This window comes from Bos taurus, chromosome 19, assembly GCF_002263795.3.
Source record: "Bos taurus isolate L1 Dominette 01449 registration number 42190680 breed Hereford chromosome 19, ARS-UCD2.0, whole genome shotgun sequence".
Taxonomy (NCBI): Eukaryota; Metazoa; Chordata; class Mammalia; order Artiodactyla; family Bovidae; genus Bos; species Bos taurus.
The window spans coordinates 56,848,868-56,875,361 of record NC_037346.1 but is presented as its reverse complement, the minus strand read 5'-3'; the positions used below and the strand labels follow the sequence as shown (position 1 = coordinate 56,875,361).

The 26,494-nt window shown below is 45.8% G+C and overlaps 1 protein-coding gene across 1 annotated transcript; it reads right to left on the bottom strand.

The window, feature by feature from the left end:
* Positions 1-208: 208 nt before the first annotated feature.
* On the bottom strand, positions 209-8,569 carry CD300H (CD300H molecule). Its single transcript, XM_002696192.6, has 4 exons — positions 8,443-8,569; positions 4,430-4,786; positions 3,053-3,191; positions 209-862 (listed from the first exon to the last, which is right to left on the bottom strand). The coding sequence occupies exons 1-4, from the start codon at positions 8,480-8,482 to the stop codon at positions 730-732; spliced, it is 669 nt and encodes a 222-aa protein (XP_002696238.1). The 5' UTR covers positions 8,483-8,569; the 3' UTR covers positions 209-729.
* Positions 8,570-26,494: the final 17,925 nt, after the last annotated feature.

Here is a 26,494-nt window from a genome sequence, read left to right as displayed (position 1 = left end):
TCTGTAAGGCTTTTTTTTTTTTTTTATGTGAACCATTTTTAAAGTGTGTATTGAATTTGTTACAACATTGCTTCTGTTGTTTATGTTTTGGTTTTTTGGCCATGAGGCATGTGGAATCTTATCTCCCTGACCAGGGATCAAACCCTCACCCCCTGTATTGGAAGGCAAAGTCTTAACCACTGGATCACCAGAGAAGTCCCCACAATGCTTATTATAAACCAGTGTTATATCTTTATTTTTTTTTTTAAACTCCCATTAGAATATAAACCCATGTTTTAATGATTGCTCTCTCTCCGACACCTAGAAACATGCCAGGCTCTTTGTATTTGGTGAGTGAATGAAGAAATGAAGAGTTGAGAATCTACGCCTGGGGGAAAGGAACGCAGATGGGCGAGATGGCAGAAAATCAGGCCCTGGGGTCCCCTGACGAGCGGTGGTGCTGTGCCTGGGACTCCCTCCTAGGGAATGAGGGGTTCTGGGTGCCCTTGTGAAACGCTCTTCCCAGTTCTCCCCAGCCAAAAACCAGGCAGGTGAACATCATATAGACACTTGTATATGTGATATATTTCATTAAACTTTTTAAAGTTGGTTTTTTTTTTTTTTTTTAATCGAGTCTCTGGATATAAGGTGAAAAGCAACATGAAATTCAAGGTCAGTTCTTCTCTAGTCTGAGCAGCTGTGTCTCTGGACAGGATATTGGTGGGGGGGCGGGGCTGCAGGTTGTCTTGGTCAGACTGGTTCTGTCTCCCCACAAACTGCCCACTGAGGCCTGTTGACCCAGAGGGCAGCACCGAGCATGCCCAGGAGCAGGGGCACCTTCAGGAAGACCAGGAGCAGGAAGTGGGCGCTGCCCAGCAGGGGCCTGTGGGAGGATGCGGTGACCGGTGGTAAGTTTCTGCTTCAACAGGAGGCCCAGGCCCCTCCCCCATCTTCCTCTGTGCTCAGGTCCCATGGCCTCAACACTCAAAATCAAGGTCCAGTCTGGTTGGTATTGAGGCTGCACTGGGTCTTAGTAAGCGGTATGCGGGATCTTTAGTTGTGGCAAGTAGAATCCCTAGTTCCCTGAGCAGGGGTTTAATCTGGGCCGCCTGCATTGGGAGCGTGGAGTCTTAGCCACTGGACCACTGGGGAAGATCCCACTCACCCTCAACAACCGCGTGGGAGAGCATCTGTTCTGTTTAAATGGGTCCGCAGTCTCAACCACAACGACCTCAACTCCTCGCTCAGCCCATGGCCAGTTCTCTCACCTCTGGGTCCCAGGACCTGCCCTCACTCCAGCTCCTCACAAGTCCCATGTCCTCTTCCCATCCTGAGCCTCTGCTTAATCACTCTGCCTCCCCGGCCCTCCGCCTGGCTCCCAGCCTAAGGCGGCCCTCCAGGGTCACCTCCAAGATTACACTGGGCTCCTGTGGCCAACCCTGTTGGTACCCCACCTCGTGCCCTCCTTGCCCACATGACCTCTTGGCTGCTTGGACAGTACTGAGCCCACCAGTGGTCTCCCACATCCTTGGCTTGAGGGCGATCTCTGGTTTTTAGGGTGTGCGTGGCTTCCTGCACCAAGCAGGCCAGACATGCTATAGAATCCCCTGCCTGGACACTCCTCCAGGCTCCTTCTTGGTGGGCTCTCCCACTTCTTCAGGTTTCTGCTCAAGTGTCACTTTTTCTGAGAGGCCGTCCCTCACCACTCTGTATGAAAACCGCCAGCCTCTCCATCTTCTCCCACCGTGAGGACCAGTGTGTGTGGACCACCACCCTGGCTTCCTCACTGCTCTGTGGGACCAACCCAGGGGATGCCCCACAGAGTCTCTCTGAGGGGGAGTGAGCCCCGTTGCTATGGTGACACCTCTTTCACTGGTGTCTGCTTCACTGGCGTTCCCTGCTTCCCTGTTCCCTCACCATTATTCCTGGGATCTACTCGCCAAAACGTGTCTTAGGATCGAGTTTGAAGAAACTAAACCAAGACAGTCTCTTGGTTATTTGTTTTCACTGAGCATCTTGGTAGCCTTCATTATGCCCGTCATCTTCCCAAACATCTCTCACCCTACCCTACACACCCGCTTCATTTGCCTCACAGTGATTGCCATTAACTGACATTTCCTCTATTATTTATCTATCAGCTATCCAAGTATCTACCTCTCCATCTACCCCTATTATCTATCATATATCTATCCATCCCGTCACATATCTCCATCTCTACCAACTATCCTCTGTATGTATCTATCAATCATCCATCCATATCTATCTATATTCATCTATGTATGTATCATCCATCCATCCATCTATCCATCTGTCCATCCATCCATCCACCCATCTATCCATCTGTCCATCTGTCCGTCTGTCCACCCATCCATCCACCCATCCATCCATCCATCCATCCACCCATCCATCCATCTATCCATCCATCCATCCATCCATCCATCCACCCATCCATCCATCCATCTGTTCACCCATCCACCCATCCATCTATCCATCCACCCATCCATCCATCCATCTATCCGTCCACCCACCCACCCATCCATCCATCCATCCGTCCGTCTGTCTGTCCATCCGTCCGTCCGTCCGTCCACCCATCCACCCATCCACCTATCCATCCATCCATCCACCCACCCATCCATCCACCCATCCACCCATCCATCCATCTATCTATCCATCAGTCCATCTGTCCATCCATCCATCCATCCATCTAGCCACATCTAGCTATCCTTCCTTTCACACATCTCTATCAATTGTCCTCTGTCTATTCCTATGTGTGTATGTATCTTTATATCTATCGATCATCCATATCTACCTACCTACCTATCATCTGTCTATCTTCTTATCCATCTTGCCATTGTCTAAAATCTACCCATCTGAAAGAAACTTCCATGAAAGCACAACCTTGCCCATTAGTTCACAGTCATATACCTAGCCTTTGGATCAGTTCCTGGCACACAGCAAGTAAATTAAATGTTTGTTGAGTGGTGACTCATTAAGGAAACCCGTATCTAGGAAGCCCTACCCTAGGGAAGAAGCTGTGAAGATGACAGAAGACACCAGGAGTCATGCACCTTACCCTTGCTGCTGGCTGAGCGATCCAGAAGTCCACGTAGAGCTGTTGCTACTGGAGGCTGTGATGGAGGGTGGAGTGAAGAACTGTGGAGGGTGAAGAACGGTGTCCTGTCCACGACTCTTCCCAGCCAGTTGCCTGTCACCTGCATGGTTCCCAGTCCACAGAGGAGAGGAAACTCACAGAAGGGACTGGACAGGTGTTCTGGGACCATCGCCTCCTCACGCTCAGACCCAGGTTTGACCAGCGTATAGGAGTATCTGCACCCAACTCCACCCCCACCTGTTCTGCGTCCAGGTGGAGACAACCAGGACCGGCGTCGCTGCCTCTAGCATTAAGCATTTTCCTTCTCCTCACCTCGTTGAAAACAGGAGTGCATGAAGGTCAGCACAAGAGTTGGACCTCAGGTCCCACCGCCTAGCCAGTGCATCCACATACCACCCCTCCCTCACCCTGGTTCAGAGTCCAGAAGGGAAAGGAGCAGAAGCAGAGGGAAGCTGAGGAGACAGAGAGGAAGCCAGACAGACAGAGACACAGCACTTATGCACAGCACAGACAATATGCACAGCATATTGAGTGCAGCACTTTCACAGCATCATCTTTTAGGATTTGAAATAGCTCCACAGGAATTCCATCACTTTCACTAGCTTTGTTCGTAGTGATGCTTCCTAAGGCCCAGACAGGGGCCAGAGGCTTGGGGGCTCCCTCTTGGGCTTTCCCTTGCCTACAAATCAATCCCCTTGGCCCCCAGCCCAGTTGCTGGTGCCTCCGGGAAACAGGTTTTCCCTGGGTCAGCACAGTGGTCAGAGGCTGAGGAAAGGCCCAGGAGAGGAGCTGGGGCTGGGGCTTGCCCTTCGGGATCATGCAGTCAGAGGGGTGAGCCTGGCAGGCTCGGCCGTCTCTGAGCCTGGGTCACTCGGGGCTCCTGGATGAGGATCTGGGTTGTTGAGAGGCCCCGGTTCTGACAGCGGAAGCCAGGGGAGAGTGACAAGAGAGTCTTCGGGAGTGGACCCCCCACCCACACACACACCTGTGCCCTGTGGGCACAGGGAGATGGCAAGAGCCCTTCAGTCCTGACGGATCCGGGATAACAGCGGGCCCTCCCCCCCAGCCAGCCTCAGAATCCCCGAGGCCCACAGACGTTGTCAGGGCCTGGGCGGTGGCAGGAACCCGGGTGCCCCCCCTCACTCTCACAGCCACTTACACACTCACACTCTCACACACCGGACACACTCACATGCACACGACGCACTTGGCCCTGAAGCTCTGACACACAAACACCAGGCCCAGTTCCTCTCCCCTGGGCTGAGATCTCCTGGGACGCCCCGCAGAGCTGAGCTCAGATTCCTTCACCACCGGTACTAGAGAGAAGGGGGGTCTTACCTGCAGAGACAATCACTTGAACCTGGAAAAAGGGATCAGGCAGGAAGCCGAGGAGTCCTTCTTCCTTCAGCATCGTTGCAACCCCACACCTGTATTTCCCTGCATCGTCTGCAGTGAGGCTTTCCAAGGTCACTGTGAAGGCGAGGTCCTCCGGATGGTCCGTGATGGACACCCGGCCGCTCTTCACCTCCACCTCGGGCCCACTGGTCTGCAGAGTCCGCTGCCAAAGCGGGAAACATGGCTGTCTGCACCAATATTTGTGAAATTCGCTGTATTCCTCCTCGTAGCGACACTCCACGCTCAGGGAGTCCCCCACGGCGCCCGTCACGGTGCTGGGGCCTCTCAGGGACAAAGAGCCTGGAAGACACAGTCCGTCTTGTCTTCATCCTAAAGAGCCTGGGCCAGGGGAGCCTGGGGGGTCAAGTCCTCTGGGAGCCTGGAAGTCACCCTGAGGCCAGAGGAAGGAGGGATCAGAAGCCAAGGAGGCAGCTTGTTAACCCAGTGTAAAGGTCGGGTGAGAAACGGTTTTGGCAAAGTACCAAACTGCTGAAAAAGAATTGTGTGTGTAATATACTTGTGTGTGTGTGTGTGTGTGTGTGTGTTAGTCGCTTCAGTTGTGTCTGACTCTTTGTGACTAACAAGCTATCATACTGACTAACAAACGTGTGAAGGAGGCCAGAACTCGGTGATGACTGTTGTTGTTTAGTCGCTAAGTCGTGTCCAGCTCTTTGCACCCCCATGGACTATATAGCCCGCCAGGCTCCTCTGTCCATGGAATTCTCTAGGCAAGAATACTGGAGTGGGTTGCCATTTCCTTCTCCAGGGCATCTTTCTGATCCAGGGATCAAACCCGGGTCTCTGTCATTGCAGGCAGGTTTTTTACCATCTGAGCCAGCAGGGAAGCCCAAATAATCTACTTACTGATCACCTATCTGTCTGTCCATCCAGCCATCCTTCCCTCCCTCCCTTTCTCTTTCCTTCTCTCTCCCCACCCACCCATCCAACCAACCATTCAGGCAATATACTGTCACCCACAGATTGGGAGCCTTTTGCTTTTGTTTAATGTTCAAATTAACATAAAAAGTACATTTTTGCTCCTTCATTTAAAAAAACATTTTTGGCTGAGCTGCCCAGCTTGCAGCATCTTAGTCCTCCACCCCGCCCCAGGGATCGAAACCAGCAGGAAAAGTGCCGAGTCCTAACCACTGGACCACCAAGGAATTCCCACTTCTTCACTTTTAATATCTTGAATTTGGACACTTTATTTCCCAGCAAGTCCAAGTGGCCCACTGACCTATATTCTGCAACAGAACGCTGTCTACTTCTCCCACCAACATCCCCTAGTGCAGTGGTTCCCAAGCAGCAGCGATAGTCTCCGCGGGAGATACCCGGCAATGTCTGAAGACATTTTTGAGGATCACCATTGCGGGGCGGAGAAGGCAATGGCAACCCACTCCAGTACTCTTGCCTGGAAAATCCCATGGACAGAAGAGCCTGGTGGGCTGCCGTCCATGGGGTCGCGAAGAGTCGGACGCGACTAAGCGACTTCACTTTCATGCATTGGAGAAGGAAATGGCAACCCACTCCAGTGTTCTTGCCTGGAGAACCCCAGGGACGGTGGAGCCTGGTGGGCTGCCGTCTATGGGGTTGCACAGAGTCGGACACGACTGAAGCGACTTAGTTTAGTTTATTGCGGGGTGGGGGGAGGGGGGAGAGGGAGGGTGTAAATTGCTCCTGCCATCCAGTGGGCAGACGCCAGGGATGCTGCTAAACATCTCTCAGGGCACAAGGCACCTTCACCACACAGAGCGATGCGCCCCCATGTCAGCAGTGCTGACGTCCAGCAACCTTGCTGGAGGGGGCGAAATGCCCCAGCCGGAGGACCTCCATACTGAGGCTTGGGACTCAAGGCGAGCCGGGGGCAACCTCGCGAAGCCGTCTCTGTGCATCTGCAGCTGTTCTGGGCTCACGCTCTGGGGGCGCTGTTCTGTCCGATTCTGACCGAGAGGATAGGAGGGAGGGGAAGGGAAGAGGGGAGGAGGGGAAGGGAAGAGGGGAGGAGGGGAGGGACAGAGCGCGGGAGGAGGGCGACTTCTGGCCTGGACTCTTGACATTCGACTCTTTCAGTTGCCCGGGACCCACCCTTCAAGATCTGGGGCGCTGCTTCCTCAGATGCGGACGGGAAACGTGAGGGAACGTTCCAGAACCTCCCTGCCCTCTGATGCTCCTCCAGACCCTGACCCCGAGCCAGCGAGAGCGGCTCCCCCAGCCCCACCTAGAGCAAGCTCCCTGCCCCCAAGGGCCTCAAAAAAAAACCTTGACTTTTTCTCTCAGACCAGGACTGACCATATTCCCAGCAGTCTTACTTTCCAGGGGCCCACAGAGCAGAAACACCCCCGCCCTGCCCCACGCGCCCTCCAACCTGGGGCCAGCCCAGACCCCAAGAGAAGCACCAGGCCCACAGTGCGTCAGGGCCTCCATACAAAAAGGGGTATTCACTAGGGGACTTAGAAGTAACTGACATTGTACTATTAAAAAGACCGATGCCCTTGGATATAAAAGTATTTGGTTTGAATCTTGACTATGTCTTTTATATAGATATGTGTGTGTGTGTGCACACATACATATTTATCTACTTATTTTGCTGTGCTGGGTCTTACTTGCAGCATGCAGAATCTTTAGTTGCAGCATGTGGGATCTAGTTCGCTGACCAGGGATGGAACCCAGGCTCCCTTCATTGAGAGGGCACAGCCTTAGCCACTGGACCTCTGGAGAAGTCCATTGGCTTTGTGTGTCTTTATGAACTGATTTAGAATAAATTATCTGCACCTCTCTGAGTTTGCCTCTCTTTTTCTAAATGTATTTATTATTTTTATTTATTTAATACAATAAATAATATTACTGCAGATGGTGATTGCAGCCATGAAATTAAAAGACGCTTACTCCTTGGAAGAAAAGTTCTGACCAACCTAGATAGCATATTCAAAAGCAGAGACATACTTTGCCAACAAAGGTTCGTCTATTCAAGGCTATGGTTTTTCCTGTGGTCATGTATGGATGTGAGAGTTGGACTGTGAAGAAAGCTGAGCGCTGAAGAATTGATGCTTTTGAACTGTGGTGTTGGAGAAGACTCTTGAGAGTCCCTTGGACTGCAAGGAGGTCCAACCAGTCCATCCTAAAGAAGATCAGCCCTGGGATTTCTTTGGAAGGAATGATGCTAAAGCTGAAACTCCAGTACTTTGGCCACCTCATGTGAAGAGTTGACTCATTGGAAAAGACTCTGATGCTGGGAGGGATTGGGGGCAGGAGGAGAAGTGGACGACAGAGGATAACATGGCTGGATGGCATCACCGACTCATTGGACATGAATTTGAGTGAACCCCAGGAGTTGGTGATGGACAGGGAGGCCTGGCGTGCTGCAATTCATGGGGTTGCAAAGAGTCAGACACGACTGAGCGACTGAACTGAACTGAATGCATAAATAATATAATTAATTTTATATAATTATTATTTTTTAATTTTTTACAATGTTGTGTTAGTTTCTGCTGTACAGCAACATGAATCCATTATATGTCTACATATATCTCCTCCTTTTCAGCCTCCCTTCCACACTACAGTCTCTTGTTTTAATAAGAATTAAGGATTGGATTAAGTAACAGGAGAAAATCTTGTCTAACTGATTTGTCCAATTAGTATTAGTTCTCTGCCCACCCCCTGCCCTTCTCTCTGGTGTATCAAGACGACATTCCTGATTTTAATCATGTTGGGGATAAAGACTCAAGTGGCCAGATATAAACTTAGGGCTCAGTATGTACTGTCTGTGTGGGAAGCAAGCTTTACATCTCATACTCCTCCTTTCCCAGTGTGCAAATACGCTGAACTGGGGTTTTTAGGGGCACATCGCGCCCTCTGTTTCCTTGTGCTTCTCCTTCCCATCAGCACCCTTTGCTCACACCGTGCTCGCCCTGACTCGCCTGCATGAACTTCCCCATGTCAGGCCCAGCCCCGCTCACCTGGGACGCAGAGAAGCAGCAGAGCCACCAGCAGCCGCATGGCCCGGGCCCCCCGGTGATCTCTCCAGGCTCCTGCAGAGCCTGGAGCCTCCTCACCCAGTTCCACTCACTGTTTCCCTTTTCTGCTTTTCTTGGCACTTTTCTGCTTTTCTTGGGACGTTTCTGCTTCCTCTGTCAGCCTCCTAGAGCTGTTCTCAGTTGGTCAGAAAATGAGGGAAGCTGGGGCCTTGGGACATCAGATGATGATGCTGAGAACTTGTTGAAAGTCATTCTCATGTAGCACATTTGAATGTGCAGTTCCAGTTTCTGTTCCTTGTGAAGATGATGCCCTTCCCATTCCTTGCCTGTGGTTGATGGGCCCATCCCCCCTTCTCTAAATCCGTATTGCTCAGACAGCCAGGCCAGTCTCGGTTAAATTCTATCTAGATTTTCTGAGCAAGTCCTCCTCTTTGTCAAGAGAGTCCATTTCCTGTGGCTGGCATGGGCAGTCCCGTGTGATCAAGCATTGACTAAGCCTTGTCTGGGCACAGTCGGCTGTTTGCAGGGCCCAGTGCAAGATGAAAACATCCTCATTCTGGAAATATTAAGAATTTCAGGAGTGGTCTAGTGGCTAAGCCTCTGTGCTCCCAATGCAGGGAGCCCAGGTTTGATCCCTGGTCAGGGAACTAGATCCCACATGCCACAGCTAAGACTGATGCAATGAAGATCGAAGATCCTGAGTGCCACAACTAAGACCCAGTGCAGGCAAATAAAGAAAGAAATACTAAAAAAAAAAAAAAAAAGAATTTCAAGATGGCGGCAATGGAGTATCAGCCAAGCATGTGGCCCTTCTAAGTGTGAAGCCTGATGATGCAACACCCGTGAGGCTGGCTCTGTCTTGGCCCTTGATGGCACAGATCAAGGGCATTGTGGAGGCCAGTGAGGCTGCCAAGGACGGGATGGAGGGAGATTAGTTGGACATGATGTCAGAGAGAAACTCAAGAGTGAAGTGGGGACCTTGGAGGGTTTTGAGCAGAGGAGTGGCATGATCCCACGTTTGTTTTCAAAGCATCGTTCTTGCTGTTAAGTGGGGAATGGGGGCCTCCCTGGTGGGCCAGTGGTTAAGACCTCGCCTTCCAATGCAGGTGGGTAGGTTCAATCTCTGGTTGGGGACTTGAGATACCACCTGTCTTGTGGCCAAAAACCCAAATCACAGAACAGAAACACTATTGAAACACATTCAGTAGAAACTTTAAAAACAGTCCAGATAAAAATATACATATATTTTTAATAAATGGAGAGTAGACCATCCCCTCCCCAAGATTTAGACCATCTCCTCCCCAAGAAAAAGAAATGAAAAAAGGCAAAATGGTTGTCTGAGGAGGCCTTACAGATAGCTGAGAAAAGAAGAGAAGCTAAAGGCAAAGGAGAAAAAGAAAGATAAACCCATTTGAATGCAGAATTCTAAAGAATAGCAAGGAGACATAAGAAGGCCTTCCTCAGTGATCAATGAAAAGAAAAAGAGGAAAACAATAGAATGGGAAAGACTAGAGATCTCTTCAAGAAAATTAGAGATACCAAGGGAACATTTCATCCAAAGATGAGCACAATAAAGGACAGAAATGGTGTGGACCTAACAGAAGCAGAAGATATTAAGAAGAGGTGGCAAGAATACACAGAAGAATTATACCAAAAAGACCTTCATGACCCAGATAACTACGATGGTGTGATCACTCACCTAGAGTCAGACATCCTGGAATGTGAAGTCAAGTGGGCCTTAGAAAGCATCACTATGAACAAAGCTAGTGGAGGTGATGGAATTCCAGTTGAGCTATTTCAAATCTTGAAAGATGATGCTGTGAACGTGCTGCACTCAATATGCCAGCAAATCTGGAAAACTCAGCAGTGGCCACAGGACTGGAAAAGGTCAGTTTTCATTCCAATCCCAAAGAAAGGCAACACAAAAGAATGCTCAAACTACTGCACAATTGCACTCATCTCACACGCTAGTAAAGTAATGCTCAAAATTCTCCAAGCCAGGCTTCATGAACCATGAACTTCCACATGTTCAAGCTGGATTTAGAAAAGGCAGAGGGACCAGAGATCAAATTGCCAACATCTGCTGGATCATAAAAAAAGCAAGAGAGTTCCAGAAAAACATCTATTTCTACTTTATTGACTATGCCAAAGCCTTTGACTGTGTGGATCACAACAAACTGTGGGTAATTCTGAAAGAGATGGGAATACCAGACCACCTGATCTGCCTCTTGAGAAATCTGTATGCAGGTCAGGAAGCAACAGTTAGAATTAGACATGGAACGACAAACTGGTTCCAAACCAGGAAAGGAGTATGTCAAGGTTATGTATTGTCACCCTGCTTATTTAACTTATATGCAGAGAACATCATGCCAAATGCCAGGCTGGATGAAGCACAAGCTGGAATCAAGATTGCTGGGAGAAATATCAATAACCTCAGATATGCAGATGACACCACCCTTGTGGCAGAAAGCAAAGAAGAACTAAAGAGCCTCTTGATGAAAATTAAAGAGGGGGGTGAAAAAGTTGACTTAAAACTCAACATTCAGAAAACTAAGATCATGGCATCCAGTCTCATTCAGTTCAGTTCAGTTCAGTTGCTAAGTCGTGTCCGACTCTTTGTGACCCCATGAATCGCAGCACGCCAGGCCTCCCTGTCCATCACCAACTCCCAGAGTTCACTCAGACTCACGTCCATCGAGTCAGTATGCCATCCAGCCATCTCATCCTCTGTCGTCCCCTTCTCCTCCTGCCCCCAATCCTTCCCAGCATCAGAGTCTTTTCCAATGAGTCAACTCTTCACATGAGGTGGCCAAAGTACTGGAGTTTCAGCTTTAACATCATTCCTTCCAAAGAAATCCCAAGGCTGATCTCCTTCAGAATGGACTGGTTGGACCTCCTTGCAGTCCAAGGGACTCTCAAGAGTCTTCTCCAACACCACAGTTCAAAAGCATCAATTCTTCGGCGCTCAGCTTTCTTTACAGTCCAACTCTCACATCCATACATGACCACAGGAAAAACCATAGCCTTGAATAGACGGACCTTTGTTGGCAAAGTAATGTCTCTGCTTTTGAATATGCTATCTAGGTTGGTCATAACTTTTCTTCCAAGGAGTAAGCATCTTTTAATTTCATGGCTGCAGTCACCATCTGCAGTGATTTTGGAGCCCCCAAAAATAAAGTCTGACACTGTTTCCACTGTTTCCCTATCTATTTCCCATGAAGTGATGGGACCGGATGCCATGATCTTCGTTTTCTGAATGTTGAGCTTTAAGCCAACTTTTTCACTATCCTCTTTCACTTTCATCAAGAGGCCTTTTAGTTCCTCTTCACTTTCTGCCATAAGGGTGGTGTCATCTGCATATCTGAGGTTATTGATATTTCTCCCAGCAATCTTGATTTCAGCTTGTGCTTCTTCCAGCCCAGCATTTCTCATAATGTACTCTGCATATAAGTTAAATAAGCAGGGTGACAATATACAACCTTGATGTACTCCTTTTCCTATTTGGAACCAGTCTGTTGTTCCATGTCCAGTTCTAACTGTTGCTTCCTGACCTGTATATAGGTTTCTCAAGAGGCAGGTCAGGTAGTCTGGTATTCCCATCTCTTTCAGAATTTTCCACAGTTTGTTGTGATCCACACAGTCAAAGGCTTTGGCATAGTCAATAAAGCAGAAATAGATGTTTTTCTGGAACTCTCTTGCTTTTTCCATGATCCAGCAGATGTTGGCAATTTGATCTCTGGTCCCTCTGCCTTTTCTAAAACCAGCTTGAACATCAGGAAGTTCACGGTTCACGTATTGCTGAAGCCTGGCTTGGAGAATTTTGAGCATTACTTTACTAGCGTGTGAGATGAGTGCAATTGTGTGGTAGTTTGAGCTTTCTTTGGCATTGCCTTTCTTTGGGATTGGAATGAAAACTGACCTTTTCCAGTCCTGTGGCCACTGCTGAGTTTTCCAAATTTGCTGGCATATTGAGTGCAGCACGTTCACAGCATCATCTTTCAGGATTTGAAATAGCTCAACTGGAATTCCATCACCTCCACTAGCTTTGTTCGTAGTGATGCTTTCTAAGACCCACTTGACTTCACATTCCAGGATGTCTGGCTCTAGGTCAGTGATCACACCATCATGATTATGTGGGTCGTGAAGAACTTTTTTGTACAGTTCTTCTGTGTATTCTTTCCACCTCTTCTTAATATCTTCTGCCTCTGTTAGGTCTATACCATTTCTGTCCTTTATCGAGCCCACCTTTGGATGAAATGTTCCCTTGGTATCTCTAATTTTCTTGAAGAGATCTCTAGTCTTTCCCATTCTGTTGTATTCCTCTATTTTCTTTGCATTGATCGCTGAGGAAGGCTTTCTTATCTCTTCTTGCTATTCTTTGGAACTCTGCATTCAGATGCTTATATCTTTCCTTTTCTCCTTTGCTTTTCACTTCTCTTCTTTTCACAGCTATTTGTAAGGGCTCCCCAGACACCCATTTTGCTTTTTTGCATTTCTTTTCCATGGGGATGGTCTTGATCCCTGACTCCTGTACAATGTCACGAACCTCAGTCCATAGTTGACCAGGCACTCTATCTATCAGATCTAGGCCCTTAAATCTATTTCTCACTTCCACTGTAGAATCATAACTTAATGGCAAAAAGATGGGGAAATAATGGAAACAGTGACAGACTTTATTTTTCTGGGCTCCAAAATCACTGCAGATGGTGATTGCAGCCATGAAATTAAAAGACGCTTGCTCCTTGGAAGAAAAGTTCTGACTGACCTATTGGTCATAACATATTAAAAAGCAGAGACATTACTTCGCCAAGAAAGGTCTGTCTAGTCCAAGCTATGGTTTTTCCAGTGGTCATGTATGGATGTGAGAGTTGGGCCATAAAGAAAGCTGAGCGCTTAAGAATTGATGCTCTTGAACTGTGGTGTTGGAGAAGACTCTTGAGAGTTCCTTGGACTGCAAGGAGATCCAACCAGTCAATCCTAAAGGAAATCAGTCCTGAATATTCATTGGAAGGGCTCATGTTGAAGCTGAAACTCCAATACTTTGGCCACCTGATGCAAAGAGCCGACTCACTGAAAAAGACCCTGATGCTAAGGAAAAGATTGAAGGCTGAAGAAGGGGACAACAGAGGATGAGATGATTGTATGGCATCACTGACACAATGGACATGAGTTTGAGTAGGCTCCAGGAATTGGTGATGGACAGGGAGGCCTGGCGTGCTTCAGTCCGTGGGATTGGCATGCTGCAAAGAGTCGGACAGGACTGAGCAACTGAACTGAACTGAGTAGACTCTTCAGTTGAGGAAGGGGGTCTAACATGAGAACTGGGAGACCAGTTAGTCTGCAAAAGTCCAAGAGTTGATGATGACTGGCTCTCAAATTTAGAGCAGGGGAGGGAGTGGTTAGATCCTGCAGATCGGTATTTTGAAGGAAAGGTATTTTAACAGATCAGATATGGTGTATGAGCAAAAGAGAGAGGTCAAGGGTATCACTCCAGTTTGGGGAGCAATGGGAGGAATTGAATCCAAGTAAACTGGAGTGGGAAAGCTGGTTTGGGGATGAGATCCCAGTCTGACTTGTTTTGTTGTCTCTGTTGTCTTTAAATTTTTTGGCTGCACAGCCTGTGAGATCCTAGTTCCTCGGCCAGTAATTGAACCCAGGCCCCCTGCATTGGAAGCACAGAGTCTTCACCACTGGACCACCAGGCAAGTCCCTGATTTATGTTTTAAGGTGTCTGTCAGTCATCCATCATGGACCAAACATCTGTGTCTCCTTCCAACCCCAGTTTATATGTTGAAGACCTGACCCTCTAGGTGACCTGACCCTCCTGGGGAAGGTAACCACATTAGATGAGGTCATGAGGGTGGGGCCCTGTTCTGATAGGACGGTGGCCTTATTACAAGAGGAAGACTTCTCTTCCTCTCCCTCCATCTCTCTCTTTCTTTCTCTCTCTCTCTCAAAAAGATAAAAGCAGACTTCAGTGAATTTTAAAACAGAAAAGTGGTAAAACCATGAACAAACCCAAGGGCTGACCTTTTGTGGAGTGGAGGAAAATGTGAGGAAAAAAAGACAATACAACAGAGGAATTAAAAAAGAGAATATTCCCAGATAAATAAAAAATTAAAAGACTCTCATGTGAGCATTTTGAAAAAAATATTTACAAGTATACTCATAAACTGAGATTAGACCAGCAATTTTCTAGGGAAATATACATTACCTAAGCTTACTGCAGAATAGAAATCTTCAAAATACTGTAGGAAGGGCTTCCCTGATAGTTCAGTGGTAAAGAATCCTTCTGGCAATTCAGGAGACACGGGTTTGATCCCCGGTCCCAGAAGATCCTGCATGTCCCGTGGGCCACGACTACTGAGCCTGTGCTCCAGAGCAGCACTCATGACAAGAGAAGCCACAGCAATGAGGAGCTCGGTCACTGCCACTGGAGTGTAGCCCCCACTCTCTGCAACTAAAGAAAAGCCCATGCAGCAAGGAGAACAGCCAAATAAATAAATAAAATTATTTTCTTAAAAATGCTATGGAAAAATCTGAGAATGTTACCAAGGAACTATGTATTCCCTCCAGTCCCCACTCCAACCCTCAAAATGATGAACAAACCCCAGTGATTTATCCTTCCAAAACTTCAAGGAACAGATACTTCCAACACTGTGGAAACCATTCCAGGCCATCCAGAAAGAAGGAACATTTTGGGGTGAAGTCAGCATAATACTGATATGACAACCTGACCAAGAGAACATTTATGAGAAAGAAAATATAGTCCAATCTCATTGATTGGCATTGATGCAAAGGTTCTTATATTAAAAACTCAAAGATAAATTTGGGGAAGTACTTTAAAAGAATGATACAATATGATCAAGTTTGATTCATTCTAGGAATCTCAGGAATCTAGGAATCACAGGGTGATTCATATGGGAAATATGTTTTTATTATTAATCACTTTAAAATTCTATTGAGAGATAGAAATATAAGTAAATGGAAAGCTATATTTCTTTCAACCCCATGGACAGAGGGACCTGGTGGGTTACAACCTATGGGGTTGCAAAGGGTTGGACATGACTGAGTGACTGATCACACACACACACACACACACACACACACACACACACCTCTTTCAATACTGTGAATGTGTGTGTGTGCCATGTGCCCTTCTGTTCCCTCTTTCAGTCCCATCTTGGTTCTGACCTAGAGCTGGTCACAGAGTCAGGAGGCTGGGGGGCACATCAAGCCTAGCGACAGCTCCACCTCATCCTACTAACCCTGCTTAGATGCCAGTCCTCATGCTGTTCTTGCCTTCAGTAAATATCTGTGCCCCTCCTTCTTAGCAGTTAGAGGGACCCTCGTTTCCTTTATCAAGAAGAACAGTTGTGCTATAGATCAGGCCAGGACCAAATTTTTTTAATGGTTCTTTCAATTATATTTTTTAATTGAAGTATAGTTGATTTATGATGTTGTGCCAATCTCTGCTATACAGCAAAGTAACTCAGTTGGACACATGTAGAATATATATATATTTTTTTCTTTTTCCCTTATGGTTTATCACAGGATATTTCAATAGTTCCTGTGCTATACAGTAGAATATACTTGCTGTTTATTCCCCTACAAAAAAAATAGTTTACATATGCTAAACCCACACTCCCACTCCTTCCCTCCTGAACCGCCCTCCCCCCTTGGCAACCACAAGTCTGTCCTCTGTATCTGTGAGCCTGTTTCTGTTTTGTAGATATGTTTATTTGTCCCATATTTTAGATTCCACATATAAGTGATTGTTGTTGTTGTTGTTCAGTTGGTAAGTCGTGTCCAACTCTTTATGACCCCATGAACTGCAGCACGCCAGGCTTCCCTGTCCTTCACTATCTTCCTGAGTTTGCCCAGACTCATGTCCATTGAGTTGGTGATGCCATCCAACCATCTCATCCTCTATTACCCGCTTCTCCTCCTGTCTTCAATCTTTCCCAGCATCAGTGTCTTTTCCAATGAGTCAGTTCTTTGCATCAGGTGGCCAGAGTTTTGGAGCCGCAGCATCAGTCCTTCCAATGAATATTCAGGGTGGATTTCCTTTATATATGAAATCATATGGTGTTTGTCTTTGTCTTTCTGGACACAGCTCCCATCACCTGCTGCAATTCATCTTCTCAAAGAGTGACACCCTTTCCTCCTAATATATAAAATGCAAAAAGTAGGTGCTGACAGTGGGAAATGAATCAAAGATGAGTGCAAAGGAGATTCAAGCAGCTTCACTTAAACCCTAAGGACATCCAGGGTGTCCATTCTTGACCTTGGCTTTGCATCCTTGAAGGGTATTGAGCGTGTGTTACCACCGAGGATGGGAGGCTGGACCATGTGGCTGCTCCCAGCTCTGCTCCTTCTCGTCATCCCAGGTGAGTGGGGCTGGTGCTTCAGACACTGAAGTGACTGAGGTTGGGCAGGAGATCATGAGGGTCTGTCCTGGCTTGCAGATAGGCAACTTCTTACTGTGACCCTGCCTCTGTGTCTATGCAGAGAGAGACAAAGTCTGGACCTCCAGGGAATTCTAACAGGCTCTTGAGGAAATCCACTCTGGAACTTTTGACTGTGAGCACAGTATCAACTTCCCTGACCATTCAGAGGAGTGTTAGCACCTGCTCAGGACCCCACGTAGCCTCATTCCTCTGGCTGTCTCCCCACTCAGGCGGAGTTAGCAACCATGTCCACTGCTTGAAGTTATATCCACTAGAAAAAATGTTCCCCTCTTCCATGCTTGGTTTACAGTGGGTTTCTCAACCTTGACATTGTGGACACTTGGGGCCAGATCGTTCTTTTTCGTAGGGACCTTCCTGTGGTAAGCAGCATTCCCGGCCTCTATCCACAAGATGCCGATTGCAACTCCTCCCCAAGTGATAATCAAAAATGTCTCCAGACCCAGCCTAATGTCCTCTGGGAGCAGGGGAAGGGGTGATGGCAAAACACCTCCATGAGAAGCGCTGCCTTCGGGTCACCCCTACATTTATCCAAGTGCTGGAGCTATTCACTTACAGGAGGTTCAGCACACCACGCGGAACCACCTGATCCGGTCTACTCATGAATGCGACCAGCTGGTGCCTCCAGGACCTGCCTGGTCCCCATCTGACACAGAGGATTTCCTTTTGATTCTTGATCTTCAGTGTTCTCAGGTCAGGAGATGCCTTGGCAAACAACACAACCTGTAATGTCTCATAAACACTGTAGCAAAAGAATGCACATTGTGCCAGGAGAGTGCCACTTCACGTGCCACTGAAGGATGGACAAGAGTCCCAGCTGGCTTCCAGGCGGAGGGGCCTTGACGGGGATGCTGGGCAGAGACTAGTGTAAAACGAGCAAGGACGCAGGGGCCTGACTGCATTGTTGCAATAGTGCTGGAGTGCCTAGACTGTTGTGTGAGCTATGAGAGTATCTCACCCTGTGAATATCATGGTGAGGTGATGTGCTTAGTTGCTCAGTAATGTCCGACTCTCTGCTACCACATGGACTGTAGCCCGCCAGGTTCCTCTGTCCATGGGATTTCCCAGGCACAAATACTGGAGTGGGTTGCCATGCCCTCCTCCAGGGGATCTCCTCAACCCAGGGATCCAACCCAGGTCTCCCACATTGCAGGTGGATGGATTCTTTACCATGTGGGTTTTTTTTTTAAGACTTCTTTTTTAATGTAGACCACTTTAAAGTCTTCATCACTTTAAAATATTGCTTCTGTTTTATATTTCTTGCTATTTTGGCAAAGAGGCCTGTGGGACCTTAGCTCCCCAATCAGGGATCGAATCCACATCCTCTTCATTGGAAGGTGGACTCTTAGCCACCAGGGAAGCCAGGGAAGCCCCAGTGTGCTGCAATTTTATTTGCTAAATGTGATAACCCTATCCTCTGGGGTACTCAAGCTGGGGCCCCCATACATGGCCCCTCTGATGTTTCCTTGTGTCAGCAGAGTCTTTGGGAAGTCTGGGGTGGGCCTCCCCAACCTCATTTTGTCTTTGAATACAGTCAATGTCCCACCTGAGCTTTAGCTACATGAAGGCAAAATCTTCAGCTGGATGGCAGGACAGAAGGCTGAAACCCTGGTTTCTCTCCTATGTGCCCCTCACCTCTCAGGGGGCAAGACAGAGTCTCAAGGTTTCACCTCTAACAGATTAGAAAAAGAGACTTCTCGGAGAATATCACATGACATCCTTGTGGAATCTTAAATGATGCAAATTATTTTACTTACAAAACAGAAAGAGATTCCCAGACTTGGCGAATGAATGTATGGTTGCAGGGGAAAGGATGGGGGAAAGGATAGTTAGAAAGTTTGGGATAGACATGTGCACACTGCTGTATTTAAAATGGATAACCAGGGGCGGTCATAAGATGGCAAAGGAATAGGACGGGGAGACCACTTTCTCCACCACATAGTCGTCGAAAGATCATTTGAATGCTGGACAAATTCCACAAAACAACTTCTGAATGCTGGCAGAGGACATCAGGCATGCAGAAAGGCAGCCCATTCTCTTTGAAAGGAGGTAGGACAAAATATAAAAGATAAAAAGAGAGACCCATCCCAGGGAGGGAGTCGTGAAAGAGGAGAAGTTTCCAAACACCAGGAAACCCTTTCACGGGTGGGTCTGTGGGGAGTTTTGGACTCTCAGAGGGCAACATTACTGGGAGGGGAAAAAAAAATCCCACAGATTATGCGCCTAACCAGAACTCCCAACAGAGAAGTAGCCCAGACACTCACATCCACCACCAGTGAACGGGGCCTGAACAGAGAGGTGCAGACTGCATGTTAAGGGTAAGGGCCAGGCCTGAATGCTCTGAGGACAATCTGGGGGAGCTAATGTGAGATAGCGATCTAAACTGTGGGAGAGCCAGAGAGAGAAAAAAGAGAGAGAGAGAGAGAGAGAGAACTTTTCCACGAAAAGCTCTAAGGCACAAGCTGGCCCGCTCACTGAACAAAGGATTGAGTGAACATCAGAAGAGAGCCAGCCAGCTGCAGACCGGCCCATCCCCCGCTGGAGGCAGAGAGGCAGGCGGGTGACATCCAGAGCCGGAAGGTGAGGGGCAATCTCGGCACCAGAGAAGGCATCCTCCACCAAACTGTGAGCAGCCTCCCAGTTGCTAACCAAGTCTTCCTGGGATCCTGGACAGTTGACATCTACCAGGAGGGTCGCGGTCAGAGATCAGCTCCCCAGAGGAGATACATGGCACATCTGAGACAGAATTCTTGCGGTGCACCCAGGAAACCCAGCAGCTGGGACCAGGGAGTTGATAAGATGCATCGCCCACCTGGGGAGAGTGCACTCGCCAAGCACCTGGGCACCTGAGCCACTCGGACCTGGGAAGGACACAAAACTCAGACCCAACTGAGTCTGTGCCTTTGTGGAGTACCCGAGAACCTGAACCTGAGTGGCTTAGACCTGGGAAGTGCACGTAACCCAGGGCCCACCATAGACAGTTCCCCTGCAGAGCAACCTGGAGCCTGAGCAGTGTAGACTGGGAAAGCACACACACCGTGAGTGGGGGCAAACCCAGTGTGGCCCAGACACTGCGAGCACTGCCCACACACGCCAGTGATATTTGTTTGCAGTGTTTCTCCCTTCCCACAGCACAGTTGAACAAGTGAGCCTAAATAAATGACTGCCTTTGCCCCCTTGTGTTAGGATGGAAATTAGACCCTGAACAGACTTGCAAACAGAGGGAGCCAAAATAAAGAAAAGGGAACCGCTTTGGAACTGACAGGTGCAACATATTAAAACCTGTAGTTAGCATTGACTACATTGGAAGGGGCCTGTTGACATTGAGAAAAAATATAAGCTGGAACAAGGAATTATCTGAAACTGAACTGACCCCACACTGCCCTCAACAGCTCCAGAGAAATTCCTGAATGTATTTTACTATTATCATTTTTAATTTTTTTTAATTTTTAAGCTCTTTACTACTCCTTTAATTTTAATTTTTAAAACCTACTATTACCTTGCAAAAAAAGACCCTATTTTTAAAGCAAATTTCATATATATATATATATTTTATAATTTTTGCAATTTTGTTGTTTTTTTAATACTGTATTTTTGAGAGTCTAACCTCTACTCTAGATTTTTAATTTCCTTTTTTGGTATTTGTTATTAATTTTGTACCTTTAAGAATCCAATCTTCAGTACCCATTTTTAGTTAGGAGTGTGATTACTGGTTTGATTGCTCTCTCCCCTTTTGACTCTCCTTTTTCTCCCCCAGGTCACCTCTATCTCCTCCCTCCCCCTTCTCTTCTCTACTTAAATCTGTGAATCTCTTTGGGTGTTCTGGGCTGTGGAGAACACTTAGGGAACTGATTATTGGCTAGCTTGGTCTCTCTCCTTTTGACTCCCACTCCTCTCCTCCTGGTCACCTCTCTCTCCTCCCTCTTCTCTTCTCCATATAACTCTGTGAACCTCTCTGGGTGTCCCTCACTGTGGAGAATCTTTTCACCATTAACCTAGATGTTTTATCATCAATGCTGTATGGATGGAGAAGTCTTGAGGCTACTGTAAGAATAAGACTGAAAGCCAGAGGCGGGAGTCTTAAATCCAAAATTTGAGAACACCAGAAAACTCCTGACTCCAGGGAACATTAATTGACAAGAGCTCATCCAAAAGCCTCCATGCTGCTGCTAAGTCACTTCAGTCATGTCCGACTCTGTGAGACCCCATAAACAGCAGCCCACTAGGCTCCCCCATCCCTGGGATTCTCCATTGCCATTTCCTTCTCCAATGTATGAAAGTGAAAAGTGAAAGTGAAGTCGCTCAGTCGTGTCTGACTCTTAGCGATCCCATGAACTGCAGCCTACCAGGGTCCTCCATCCATGGGATTTTCCAGGCAAGAGTACTGGAGTGGGGTGCCATTGCCTTCTCCGAAAAGCCTCCATACCTACACTGAAACCAAGCTCCACCCAGAGCCAACAAGTTTCAGAGCAAGACATACCAAGTTAATTCTCCAACAATGCAGGAACATAACCCTGAGCATTAAAATACAGGCAGCCAAAAGTCACACCAAACCCATAGACACCTAAAAACTCACTACTGGACACTTCATTGCACTCCAGAGAGAAGAGATCCAGCTCCACCCACCAGAACACTGACACAAGCTTCCCGAACCAGGAAACCTTGACAAGCCACTCATCCAACCCCACCCACAGGGAGGAACCCCCACAATAAAGAGGAAACACAAACTTCCAGCATACAGAAAGGCCACCCCAAACACAGCAATCTAAATAAGATGAAAAGGCAGAGAAATATTCAGCAGGTAAAGGAACATAATAAATGCCCACCAAACCAAACAAAAGAGAAGGAGATAGGGAGTTTACCTGAAAAAGAATTCAGAATAATGATAGTAAAAATGATCCAAAATCTTGAAAACAAAATGGAGTTACAGATAGTCTGGAGACAAGGGTTGAGAAGATGCAAGAAAAGTTTAACAAGGACCTATAAGAAATGAAATAGTCCATCAATAATGAATTATGCAATAACTGAGATCAAAAGCACTCTGGAGGGAACCAACAGTAGAATAACTGAGGCAGAAGATAGGATAAGTGAGGTGGAAAATAGAATGGTGGAAATAAATGAAGCAGAGCAGAAAAAAGAATTAAATGAGGACAACCTCAGAGACCTCTGGGACAATGTTAAACACCCCAAAATTTAAATCATAGGAGTCCCAGAAGAAGAAGACAAAAAGAAAGGCCATGAGAAAATACTGGAGGAGATAATAGTTGAAAACGTCCCTGAAATGGGGAAGGAAATAGCCACCCAAGTCCAAGAAACCCAGAGAGTCCCAAACAGGGTAAACCCAAGGTGAAACACCCCAGTTCAGTTCAGTTCAGTTGCTCAGTCGTGTCTGACTCTTTGTGACCCCATGAATCGCAGCATGCCAGGCCTCCCTGTCCATCACCAACTCCCAGAGTTCACTCAGACTCACGTTCATCGAGTCAGTGATGCTATCCAGCCATCTCATCCTCTGTCATCCCCCTCTCCTCCTGCCTCCAATCCCTCTCAGCATCAGAGTCTTTTCCAATGAGTCAACTCTTCACATGAGGTGGCCAAAGTACTGGAGTTTCAGCTTTAGCATCATTCTTTCCAAAGAAATCCCACGGCTGATCTCCTTCAGAATGGACTGGTTGGATCTCCTTGCAGTCCAAGGGACTCTCAAGAGTCTTCTCCAACACCACAGTTCTAAAGCATCAGTTCTTCGGCACTCAGCCTTCTTCACAGTCCAACTCTCACATCCATACACCCCAAGACACATATTAATCAATTTAATGAAGATCAAACACAAAGAACAAATATTAAAAGCAGCAAGAGAAAAACAACAAATAACACACAAAGGGATTCCCATAAGGATAACAGCTGATCTTTCTATAGAAACTCTTTAGGCCAGAAGGGAAATGGCAGGACATACTTAAAGTGATGAAAGAGAAAAACCTACAATCCAGATTACTTTACCCAGCAAGGATTTCATTCAAATATGAAGGAGAAATCAAAAGCTTTACAGACAAGCAAAATCTGAGAGAATTCAGCACCACCAAACCAGCTCTTTAACAAGTGCTAAAGGATCTTCTTTAGACAGGAAACACAGAAAAGGTTTATAAACTCGAACCCAAAACAACAAAGTAAATGGCAACAGGATCATATTTATTGATAATTACGTTAAGTGTAAATGGGTTGAATGCCCCAAACAAAAGACAAAGACTGGCTGAATGGATAAAAAAATAAGACCCCTGTATATGCTCTCTACAAGAGACCCATCTCAAAACAAGGGAAACATACAGACTGAAAGTGAAGGGCTGGAAAAAGATATTTCAGGCAAATGGAGACCAAAATAAAGCAGGAGTAGCAGTACTCATATCAGATAAAATAGACTGTGAAATAAAGGCGATGAAAAGAGACAAAGAAGGACACTACATAATGATCAAAGGATCAATCCAAGAAGAAGATAAAATTATAAATATATACACACCCAACATAGGAGCACAACAATATGTAAGGCAAATGATAACAAGTATGAAAGGCAAAAATAACAGTAACACAATAATAGTGGGAGACTTTAATACGCCACTCACACCTATGGATAGATCAACTAAACAGAAAATGAGCAAGGAAACACAAACTTTAAATGATACAATGGACCAGTTAGACCTAATTGATATCTATAGGACATTTTACCCCAAAACAATGAATTTCACCTTTTCCTCAAGTGCACATGAACCTTCTCCAGGATAGTTCACATCCTGAGCCATAAATATAGCCTTGGTAAATTCAAAAAAATTGAAATCATCTCAAGCATCTTTTCTGATCACAATGCGGTAAGACTAGATGTCAACTACAGGGAAAAATTGGAGAAGGAAATGGCCACCCACTCCAGTGTTCTTGCCTGAAGAATCCCAGGGATGGCAGAGCCTGGTGGGCTGCCATCAATGGGGTCACACAGAGTCGGACATGACTGAAGCGACTTAGCAGCAGCAGCAGCAACAGAGAAAAAAAACTATTAAAAATACAAACATATGGAGGCTAAGCAACATGCTTCTGAATAACCAAGAAATCACAGAAGAAATAAAAAAAGAAATCAAAATATGCATAGAAATGAATGACAATGAAAACACAACAACCCAATGCCTATGGGATTCAGTAAAAGCAGTACTAAGGGGAAGGTTCATAGCAATACAAGCTTACCTCAAGAAACAGGAGAAAAATCAAATAAATAACCTAACTCTACACTTAAAGCAACAAGAAAAAGAAGAAATGAAGAACTCCAGGGTTAGTAGAAGGAAAGAAATCATAAAAAATTAGATCAGAAATAAATGAAAAAGAAACAAAGGAGACCATAGCAAAAATCGACAAAGCTAAAAGCTGGTTCTTTGAGAAGATAAATAAAATAGACAAACCATTAGCCAGACTCATAAAGAAAAAAAGGGAGAAGAATCAAATCAACAAAATTAGAAATTAAAATGGAGAAATCACAACAGACAATACAGAAATACAAAGGATCATAAGAGATTATAATCGGCAACTATATGCCAATAAAATGGACAACTTGGAAGAAATGGAAAAATTCTCAGAAAAGTATAACTTTTTAAAACTGAACCAGGAAGAAATAGAAAATCTTAACAGACCCATCACAAGCATGGAAATCGAAACTGTAATCAGAAATCTCCCAACAAATAAAATCCCAGGACCAGATGGCTTCACAGCTGAATTCTATCAAAAATTTAGGGAAGAGCTAACACCTACCCTACTCAAACTATTCCAGAAAATCACAGAGGAAGGTAAACTTCCAAACTCATTCTATGAGGCCACCATCACCCTAATACCAAAACCAGACAAAGATGCCACAGGGAAAGAAAACTATAGGCCAATATCACTGATGAACATAGATGCAAAAATCCTTAACAAAATTCTAGCAAACAGAATCCAACAACATATTAAAAAGATCATACATCATGACCAAGTGGGCTTTATCCCAGGGATGCAAGGATTCTTCAATATTCACAAATCAATCAATGTAATATATCACATTAACAAATTGAAAGATAAAAACCATATGATTATTTCAGTAGATGCAGAGGAAGTCTTTGACAAAATTCAGTATCCATTTATGATAAAAGCCCTCCAGAAAGCAGGCATAGAATGAACATACCTCAACATAATAAAAGCCATATATGATAAACCCACAGCAAACATTATCCTCAATGGTGAAAAACTGAAAGCATTTCCCCTAAAGTCTGGAGAAGGAAATGGCAATCCACTCCAGTATTCTTGCCTGGAGAATCCCAGGGACAGAGGAGCCTGGTGGGCTGCCATCTATGGGGTCACACAGAGTCAGAGACAACTGAAGTGACTTAGCAACAGCAGCAGCCCCTAAAGTCATGAACAGGACAAGGGTGCCCACTCTCACCACTACTATTCAACATAGTTTTGGAAGTTTTAGCCACAGCAATCAGAGAAGAAAAGGAAACAAAAGGAATCCAAATTGGAAAACTCTCACTGTTTGCAGATGACATGATCCTCTACATAGAAAACCCTAAAGCCTCCACCAGAAAATTACTAGAGCTAATCAATGAATATAGTAAATTTGCAGGATATAAAATTAACACAGAGAAACCCCTTGCATACCTGTACACTAACAATGAGGAAACAGAGAAATTAAGGAAACAATTCCATTCACCATTGCAACAAAAAGAATAAAATACTTAGGAATAAATCTACCTAAGAAAACAAAAGATCTATATATAGAAAACTATAAAACATTGATGAAAGAAATCAAAGATGACACAAATACATGGAGAAATATACCATGCTCATGGATCAGAAGAATCAATATAGTAAAAATGAGTATACTACCCAAAGCAATCTACAGATTCAATGCAATCCCTATCAAGCCACCAACGGTATTTTTCACAGAACTAGAACAAATAATTTCACAATTTGTATGGAAATACAAAAAACCTCAAATAGCCAAAGCAATCTTGAGAAAGAAGAATGGAACTGGAGGAATCAAACTGCTGACTTAAGGCTATACTACAAAGCTACAGTCATCAAGACACTATGGAACTGGCACAAAGACAGAAATATAGATCAATGGAACAAAATAAAAAGCCCAGAGATAAATCCATGCACATATGGATACCTTATCTTTGACAAAGGAAGACGAATATACGATGGAGAAAAGACAATCTCTTTAACAAGCTGTGCTGGGAAAACTCATCAACTACTTGTAAAAGAATGAAACTAGAACTCTTTCTAACACCATAAACAAAAATAAACTCAAAATGGATTAAAGATCTAAATGTAAGACCAGAAACTATAAATCTCCTAAAGGAAAACATAGGCAAAACATTCTCTGAAATAAATCATAGCAGGATCCTCTATGATCCACCTCCCAGAGTAATGGAAATAAAAGCAAAAATAAACAAATGGGACTTAATTAAACTTAAAAGCTTTTGCAGAACAAAGGAAATTATAAGCAAGGTGAAAAGACAGCCTTCAGAATGGGAGAAAATAATAGCAAATGAGGCAAC